The 10,171-nt window shown below is 25.0% G+C and overlaps 1 protein-coding gene and 1 long non-coding RNA gene across 3 annotated transcripts; both read left to right on the plus strand.

The window, feature by feature from the left end:
• Positions 1-13: 13 nt before the first annotated feature.
• Positions 14-8,613, plus strand: LOC122629113. Of its 2 annotated transcripts, none has more exons than XM_043812168.1 (10): positions 14-223; positions 308-1,778; positions 1,851-2,053; positions 2,142-2,280; positions 2,358-2,579; positions 2,695-2,796; positions 5,536-7,642; positions 7,717-7,912; positions 8,010-8,184; positions 8,262-8,613. In XM_043812168.1, the coding sequence occupies exons 2-10, from the start codon at positions 459-461 to the stop codon at positions 8,319-8,321; spliced, it is 4,524 nt and encodes a 1,507-aa protein (XP_043668103.1). In that variant the 5' UTR covers positions 14-223; positions 308-458; the 3' UTR covers positions 8,322-8,613. The 2 variants fall into 2 exon arrangements, with proteins under 2 accessions (XP_043668103.1, XP_043668104.1); XM_043812169.1 differs by having other exon boundaries at positions 311-1,778.
• Positions 8,614-8,706: 93 nt separating this feature from the next.
• LOC122629115 lies at positions 8,707-9,399 on the plus strand. The gene is made up of 2 exons (XR_006327187.1): positions 8,707-9,117; positions 9,231-9,399. It is a non-coding gene; the product is annotated as an uncharacterized LOC122629115 (long non-coding RNA).
• The last annotated feature ends 772 nt before the right edge of the window (positions 9,400-10,171 follow it).

Below are 10,171 nucleotides of genomic sequence, written 5' to 3' on the forward strand. Positions count from 1 at the left end.
TTTTTTTTTTTTCTTTCTTTTCTGATCATAACGCACGTTTGTATAGTTTAAGTCGCAATCGTGTAAAAGTGAATTTTTTAGCGCGCTTTTGGATTTCTAGGGAAATGACAAAGATATGTATTTAAAACTAGCGGACGAAAACAATAAAGGACATATGTACGATACGTTCGTATGTGCTATTTACTGTTATTCGTAATATACGATATTTAATCAACGATAAAAGGTAATTGTGCAATATAAATTAGAATTGTTATTAACTATAGTATATTAACAATATATATTGACAATCTGTAAATTATTAACAAAGTAGGTAACAATTGAAAAGTCATGTCAACCCACGTGCTGATTGCTACTGATGAAACTATAGTGATAGATGAATAAAATTTATTATTTCCGAAAAAACGGTGCATTATCAATATTATTGATAGAAAAAACGAAGAAACAAAAGAAAATTGAATATGCAGGACGCTTCAGGAAGATACGAGGATGTACAAAAAATAATACTATCTTTGTTAGTTTCCCGAAAGGATGCAATTCCTTTGGGAGTACTTGCTAAGGATTATCAAGATCAGGAAGGTGAACCTATACCATGGAAAGAATTTGGATATATTACTTTATTAGATTATCTAAAAAGCATGCCAAAATTTATATCCTTTGAGAGATTAAATGGTACATATTATGTTCGTGGTGTTGCTTCTGATAAATCTAAACATGTTAGCTCATTGGTAGCTCGACAAAAAATATCATTAAAAAAACGCAATTATATACGCAGAACTTATAGACCCAGCTATTATTACCCAAAGACATCAACTCCGAGAATTCACATACCTGCAAATATTTTAAGTGATATAATAAATATGGTTAAACAAAATCCAAATGGTATTAAGAAAGAATATGTTTTAAAAGAGGTCAATGATAAATTACCATGTATAAATATATCTATTACGGATCTTGAAGAACAAATAAAAAATTTGTCACACGAGTTATTTATAGATGGCAATCGAATCTATCCATTGAAAAAATATACAAAACCAATATCTAATAAATGTATATCTTCAAACATTTTATCAAGGGGAGAAAAAGTAAATCTACCATCTAAAGATTCTGTGGAACTATCTAAATATTTTGTTAGTGGTGAAACTGATTCTAATAAAGAATCGGATATTGATGACGAAGACCGTTTTATATTTGCTTCAAAGTTGCAAAACAATAGTGAAAATAAAAACAAAATCTCAAACAAGAAACAGCCTATTTCCATGTTTATACAAGAGAGCGTATCTAAATTTAATAATCAAGTTGATCAGCTTAATGATAAATCAAGATTTGATAACAAGGGAATCAAACATAATAGTTCAGAACAGAATGTTACTTTACATACTCCTATAGAAAAATTACAAGATGATATTACTTACTTAGGTAGTGAAGATGTAAAAGTACTTATAAGTGATAGAACAAGATTTCGATTAGAAAAACTTATTCAAAAATATCCAAATGGTATTTGGTGTGCGGAACTTCCTGAAAAATATATGGAAGAATATAATGTACCTTTGAATTATATCGAATTAGGTTTCAATAGTGTACGGGAATTTGCATCATATTTGCCAGAAATCTTTCAATGCAAACAACTCCATCCATCAGCAGATTTTATACTTTATGATGCAAAAATTAAATTACCTGATACAAAAAAAAATAATAAAACAAAACTTCTAAATGTAGCTGAATTATACACTCAATCATATTTAGAAGAAGATGAAGTAGAGGCTTTGCCTGTTGTAGTAGTAAGTAATATTGAAATGTCTTATGGTTTGTTCATATATAGATTAAATACTATATATAATATTTTTTTGTAGTCAAGTGATACATCCAATAAATTAATGCCAGAAGGGGTAATGATTATAGGAGAATGCGTAGGACAAATAAATGTAACAGATTTAGAAAATATAACACAGCCATATGTAGAAGTTTTTGTTGAAGAAGTGTTTACACCATCATTATTTTGGATACAACTTCGTAAGAAAAAAAAACTTTTTAATAAATTGATGGATGACCTTCAGTGAGTTATTTTGTCATGTATTACATTATATATTATATAGATAACGTATTCCTCTTATGTAAATATATTTCATGTTTTTTTTTTAAAGTATTTTTTACAAAGAAAAGTACATGGATTATAAAATACCTCCTGTTGTACTTGAAAAGGGTTTAAACTGTGCATGTAAATATAATGATATATGGCACAGAGGAATAATTAAAACTGTTAAACCTGATCTGCAAGTAACTGTAAGTAGTAAAGCTCAAGAAATTATTTATCATGATTTAGAAAAAAATTAATTGAAATTTAACTTACTCTTAAACAGGTAATGTTCTATGATTATGGAACATTGAAAACTTATTCTCCTGAAGCAATATATTATCTACATAGATTATTTTCATATTTACCAGCTCAAGCAATACCATGTGGCTTATACAACACTAAACCATGTAGTGGAGAGCAATGGTCCAAGGGTGTTACTTATGAATTTGCTGAAAGAACTTCTCAGAGACCTCTTATTGCAACAATAGTATCAACTGATCCAGAGGTAAATGATATAATTATATTGTAAAAAATATCAACCTTGATTGATGAACTTAATGATGACTTTTATACATTTAAAGTTGTATTTAATATCGTAATTTATATAATTCTTGACTTAGAATAATTCCATGTTGGTAACTTTGACTGATACAATGGAAGAAGAGGATGTACATATCAATGATTGGATGGTTCATCAAAATTTGGCAGTACATGGACAAATGGTTCGTATAAGACCTCGAAATTTTCCATTTTATTATTATTTGCAATGTCAAGAGCATTCAAAAACAAATTCTGAAGATCTTAGTAGGTCTACATCAGATATTACAAAAAGTAGCAAAACATTAGTTCATGCAATCGATTTATTAAAAAATTTATATAAAGATTTATATTGTCCATTATCTGCGTCTTCAAGCAATAATAGCCGAAATAATCTTGTTTCTAATGATTCTAAAAATTGTACTCAACGTTCGAAAAAGTCAGGTAATAATTTCATTCAAAATAGTCATTCTGAAGTATCAAAAGGATTAAATAATTTCTCAGAAATGTTGAAAAATAATAAACAATTTCATTCTGATTCTAAAGTTATATCAAATTCTGATTATAAAGGAAAATCTGATAAAAAACAGTTACCTTTAGAAACATCAAAGTATGTTTCAAATATTACACAATCTACTATAAGAAACGAAAATTCTACGAAAAAAAATCAATTTAAAAAAGAATTAGAAGAAATAAATAGTTTAAACTGTTTATTTTTAGCAACTCAGCCGGAAGAACAAGAAAATTGTAATAATAAAATGAATGTTACAAATTTTATAAAAAGAAATGAAAGAGACATTGAAAAATGCATTCAACAAAAGGAACAGAAACATAAAGACATACCTTTGCCAAAGAAATGTTTCACAAATGCAGTTAATCTCTGTCTAGATTTACAATCGAATTATCAGGATTATGATACATTACCTGATGATAATATCATTACAACTAATAATAATTTCAAATTAATTAATAAATATAAAAGTAATATTAATTTACAAAATATAGAAATAGGTGTATCAGAAATAATTCTCTCAAAATTAAGGTCAAATAGAAACAGTGTAAACGATAAATCGTCTATAAGTACATTACACAATATAAATGATTCATTAAATGAAGTTAAACAATTAACAATTAATAAATCGAATATTTCAAATATTGAAAACAGTATGTTACTTAATGTACACGATTCTTCTAGTATGATTGAAATTAATGAAGAAAGAGATTCTATATGTAAAACTAATAATACTTTAATGCAAATCTGCAATAAACGCAATGAAGATGCAAAATTGGTCTCAGAGGACTATTCAAAAAATTATGATAGTAATAATGAAACAAAAGTAGAAGTATTAGATAATACATTAGAGATTAGTAAAAATGAAGAAATTTCTAACTCGATTTATCATAAAGATGTCAACGAAAATAATTTAATAAAAATTACATCTCAATCACAATCGTTTTTAAAAATCGAACAACAATACTCTGAATACATGGAATTGCATAAATCAACTGAAAATGCAATTAAAAAAGCCATATTAACATGTAATGATAATAATCTACAATGTGATAAGAATGAATGCAATATTGAAGGTAACACGGATAATTCTGGAAACTCTATTCACCCAAATACAAAAATTAATCAAATAATTAAAAATGATGACGAGTTGCGAATTACAGAAATAAACGGTAATGGATCAGATAAATCATTGAATGTGATGAAAGATATAAATTGCAATAATGACAATTGTAAAGATTATTTAGAACCTCAGATATCAGAAATGAAAATGATTGAAGATGCTGAAGGCATTTTGTTGAGTAATATCGATTGTTTAAAAAGTTCTAACAATATAAATGAAGTAAAAAAGAATAATGATCAAGCATTAGACTCATTAATACAATCGAATATTGCAGAACAGAAACATGTATCGAATAAATATAAAAAAGAAGAGCACTTGGATAATGTTAGTGATAATATCACACATGTAATAGATAATAAAATTGTAAGTAATTTTGAAAAATCAGAAGAATTAATATTTGAAAAGACAGATGAAAAAACAATACCTATATTTCATGATATCAATTCTCAATATGACAGTGATGATGAATGGACTATTGAAGGCAACATATTTGATTTCTTTGGAAACTCTATTCTATCAAGTTTAAAAATGAATCAGTTAATTAAAAGTGATGATGACCTAATAAAAATTACAGAAATAAACGATGATGGATCAGATAAATCAATGTGATGAAAGATATAAATTACAATTATGACAATTGTAAAGATTATTTAGAATCTTAGATATTAGAAATGAAAATGATTGCAAACTCGAGATATTTTGTCAAGTAATATTAAATCTTAAAATGGATTAATCAATGCAAATTAAAATTAGAACAATTACTATACTTAACTAACAAAAGAAAAAAAAAAGAATGTGAAAGTAGATATTAGCAAAAATAGGTGTGATTAAAGATGAGTTATTATGGATGTAGATAATGTACATTATAAATCACAAGGTACAGTAGACTCATAAATATTATTGTTAAATAAAATTTTTCAAAATGTTGATATTCAAAGTAGGTACATATCCAAACGTAAAAAGTTATAATAATAGTTAAAATGTAAACAATAATATGATTATATCGTTTACATTAACCCCTTTTTTTTTTATATAACTTGGGAAAAATGTACAACCTTTACGTTTTTATGTGTTATGTAATAGAATTTTATATGTTTAAAAAATAAAGATATTTTTATAACAAAATTATTGCGTCTTGTTTATTTTTCCGATATTTAATTAAAATAGATGACAATTTCTCATAAGGTGATAATTTTTCCCAAAGTAATTTTTTTGCATTAGCATTATTTCTCTTATATAACAAAAATTAAATTAGAAATATTAATCTATGATGTTTTTTATAATCTGCAGGGTGATGTGGTTGATATGAGTAATTTAATGTTATTTGTTGAAGAAAATCTACTTTATGCCACGGACAAATGTTATGGACAGGATTACTTTACTCCTAAAGTAGAGAATGATAAAAACTGTACAGAATGCTTGATGAATATTCCCTTGATATCGCCTGAAAGTACATTGCGTGAAAAAACAATTGAAGTATTGTCTGATTCATCATTATCTACTGAATCGTTAAATTTGTTAATGAATGCAGATAATAATCCATTTAAAAATGTATATAATGGTGAATGCAACGATGAGAATATACAATCAAATATAAAAAAACGATCTACCAATCCTTTTTTGGAAGATGCAGATAAGCACAAGAATCTTACTAATGTTTTATCACCACAAATGTTTATGCAAATTTGGAAGACAAACCAAAGATTTCAAATGCAAATAATAACTATGTTTAATATTCTTCTTGCAAAAATAGATTCAACTTCTGTAGAAGTTAACATTCATTCATCAGAAAATGAAATAAAAAAAAGTTACGAAGAACGTTTGCTTTATGCTTCAGAATTTTTGAAAAATATAATTTTAAAAGAAGATATATCATCTTTATTAATATCAAAACCAGCAAACTGTTTTAATAACGTTACAATCGATACTAACTCTAACAAGAGTAATGGAATATGTGTGCCTTTATTTGCAAATAATACTAATTATGTTACAACTGGACATTCAGAAATCAATGATAATAACATAAACAATGTACAATTGGGATTGTTGGAACAAATAAAAGAAATGAATGATATTACTTCAAATTCTAAAGCACAAGTTCCATCTATCCAATCTTTTTTTATGGAACAAAATATAAGTGCTATTAGAGATTCGTCTACTGAAAGATCAGCTATGACTGAATTAAAAACAAACACATCTCTCTTCCCATGTCAGAATGATTTTACAAATAACAAAAAAGATCAATTTAATGTATTGGGATCAGTACTAACAAATGAAATAATATATAATGAATCTAATGAAACCAATCCTTTTAAAGTCTTATTAAAATTGAAAGACTCAAATGTAACTCAAGTAGGAAATGAAAACCTTGATATTGAGAAATATTATTCATTAGACTGTACTAATTTTGATAAAAATCATATTGAAATTAAAAATACATATGATCATAGATCAATGATACAATACAACGATTATACACCATTTACTTCTAAGTGCGTATATGATTCTTTTTATCCAGAATTTATATCAACAAATAATAATAATAATCCATTTCCTTCATTCAAAAATGGGGAAGATATCACTTTCCAATCTGGCGATAGATTTGTAGATAATCCGAAAACTATAAGAAGAAATTTCCATTTTAAGCAAGAATTTGAAACATCAAATGGAAATTCTGGTATATCATTATTTTCTGAAAATGATTATTTTCAAACTTCTAACAATTATTCCACATCATTGAGAAATAATAAAATAGAACAATTAATTAGCCCACAATTTTCATTGCCAATAAATAAATTATCGATAGCAGACGAAGAATTTCCATGGTTTGATAAATTAAATGTTATATCTAACTCACTAATGTGTACAAATTTGTTAGATGAAAAAGATATTAAAGAACCAAAAATTAATTCACAAAGATTAGCAAATATTTCTACAGGAACTTGGATCAGAGATGCGGAGAATACAGTGTCATCACAAGTAAATATTCAGAATGAAAATTACACAAACCAATCATTGATTGATTCGCTAACAATAATAAATACAGATCAACAGTTTCAAACAACTGCAGATAATACTAATCGTTATCAGGAGCCAATTAAAAATTTTGATTCAGAGTTTACACGTTTTCCATATAGAGAATATATATATGATGATACAAGAAATTTTAATTGTACTACAGAGAATAATTTAGGTCTTCAGAGTTACAGTGGAAAATCTCAAACTAATACATATTCAAATGATATCAGTTGTAAAGAAAAACAAGTAGAAAATGAACATAATATCATGCATACAAATGTTGTAAGTACAATTACTGATGAGAAAGTAAATATGCCTTGTTATGAATATTTAATAAGCACTACTAAAGGATTAGCAAAGATTTTTTTTCGAATAGCAGGTTTGTACTTAATCTTTATATTTTTAACATAGATTTGATTTTTATGTAAATAATGTTTTATATAATTTACACAGAAATAACAAATAAAAAATTATGCATATTTCATTTTGAAAATGAAGGATGGTTATTAACTAACGATTTTGTGGCAGCATTTACTACTTATACAACAGTTTCAGAATATTGTAAACAATTACAGATATGTCATTTAAATATCAATTTTAAAGAAATCAATAGATTGGAAAGTCCAACTGCATTTTTTCAACTTGATAAGTAAGTAATTATAACATTCTATAAAAATTATTATTGTTATCACATTATTTATAATGCAAGAAGTTTTATAACTTCTGTTTTATAACTTCTATTTTAGAATGCCATTAAATGTATCTCGAGATAAAGCAAACAGGATTAATAATATTCACTTGATGCCTTTAAAATCTATTATTAGAGTTCTTATAAAACTAAAAATTGTTACAATAGAAGAAGTAAATAGAATTAATATAACAAGAGGATTTAGAGAGAATTTAATTTTACAGAAAGTATGGGTAAGTGATATTTTGCAATTATAATTGTTATCTAATAATTAGCCTTTGTAATAATAATTGTAATAAAAATCTTTCAGATTTTGATTAGGTTTTATGGACAATTAAAACGTTTTGTGCAAAAAAGAATGGACAAATAAACATTAAACACAATAAACATTAGAACTTAATTTGAACATCAGCATTAATGGGGTAAAATCGAGTTAATCTTAATTAGATAATGATAAATTATAAGCCTACTCACAATAGGTGATAATAAATAGATAATATATGTAAGACAAATTATTTTTTAATTTGTTAATGGTGGTCTTAAGAGAAAATATAAAAATATTTTGTTTATTACAACTTGTGTATAGACAATACACAAATGACATGTATTAGACAGAATATCCAATACAAAGAGTTATATTGTTAATAAAAAAATATATTTTATTTTTATAATAAATATATCCAACTATATTAATATATAATATACTTATAATTTATAGTTATAATTTTATGATATAATTATTAATAATAAAATTTAATACCGAATCAGAATATATTATTATATTTAAAAAATGTATTATAATTACAATAATTTTAAAAATGACCTTTCCAAATCAAGTTGATTTAAATAATATATCAAAAGTAATCCATTCTCAAATCGATAACTGAGTGTTCAAATTGTATAACCGGAAATGATGACATCTATCGGAATTTTGTTGTAATTAACAATATTACTATACAGCCAACTTCAAGTAATGTGAGCAAGCACGTCGGAGCAGACGATTTCGCGTGCTTAATGTTTAAATTTTAATATTATTTCGTTTATTCTAAAAATTTAAGAAATATATTTATAATAACAAAATGGCTGATAAAGTAAACAAAGAAGCTGAAAGCTTGAAAGGTTTCTCAAAATATTTTAATAGTGTGACCATACAAGGACGAGCAAACGTAAGTAACCTCAACATTATTTCTTTCTTTTAAAATTGATATTTTCGAACATTAATATTATAAAAAAGAAATTACATTGAAATATATAATAAACATAATTTTGGATTTTATAGGTAGCTAAAGCAACATATGCCCTTGTAGCTCTAATTTCAGCTTACGTTTATCTCAAACCAAAGAAAGCAGTGGCAAAATAAGAAAATGAAGACATATAATCATCTTATATAATGATTCTGTCTATAAATTAGGTGTGCTATTTACTTAATAAAAATGTAGTAAACAATTTATGCGTTTTTTGTATTTTCAATTTTTTATTTAAAATTGTTATACGCGTTAATAGATACAAGCCTTACAATACTACAATACCAATTATTTTTTCCATGATATATTTTTAATATAAATGTTTCTTTGAAATTTATATATTTTCAAATTATTTTCATTAGAAATTTCTAACAAATCAGTATGATTCTAATTGTATGTTCAATATCGATTATGGTTTATCGATAGATAGATCTTTGACAGCTAGACCGAATATTATTACTTTAGAAGTACTGTAGAATATTGAAAATATATGTATATATATTTATGGTCTAAGAATAAAAAATAACCATTCATTGAAAGATGATCCTTGTTTATTATGTACATATAATTTATTATATAAGTATGGTTAAGTTGAAAAAAATAATTATACATATCTACATATATGTGTATATGTTTACCCTTAACTTGATATACATTCTTATTTGATATAAAATCATATTATTTTAAACATATTAATGTGTATAATTTATTAAATCAAGTTTTAAGTTCACATAACAAAAAGCAATGACAAATATTTTGTGAAAATGTAAAAGAAAAAGTTAAATATGAAAATTCAATTAATTGCAAAAAACACTTTAAAAAGTTGCATTATCTAGATTTTTTATATATTTATGTATGTATTCATAGAAATACATATAATTATGATTTAATGAAAGCATATATATATATATATATATATATATATATATACATATATATATATGTGTGTGTGTATATATAAATAATTTTATAGAAA

Source organism: Vespula pensylvanica, chromosome 5 (assembly GCF_014466175.1).
Source record: "Vespula pensylvanica isolate Volc-1 chromosome 5, ASM1446617v1, whole genome shotgun sequence".
NCBI classification, from domain to species: domain Eukaryota; kingdom Metazoa; phylum Arthropoda; class Insecta; order Hymenoptera; family Vespidae; genus Vespula; species Vespula pensylvanica.

Bases quoted from the DNA above. Each gene is read 5' to 3' on its own strand.
- LOC122629113 (XM_043812168.1), top strand. From the start codon at position 459: ATGCAGGACGCTTCAGGAAGATACGAGGATGTACAAAAAATAATACTA. The intron at 1,779-1,850 runs GTAAGTAATATT...ATTTTTTTGTAG, and splicing joins AGGCTTTGCCTGTTGTAGTA to TCAAGTGATACATCCAATAA. The intron at 2,281-2,357 runs GTAAGTAGTAAA...ACTCTTAAACAG, and splicing joins AACCTGATCTGCAAGTAACT to GTAATGTTCTATGATTATGG.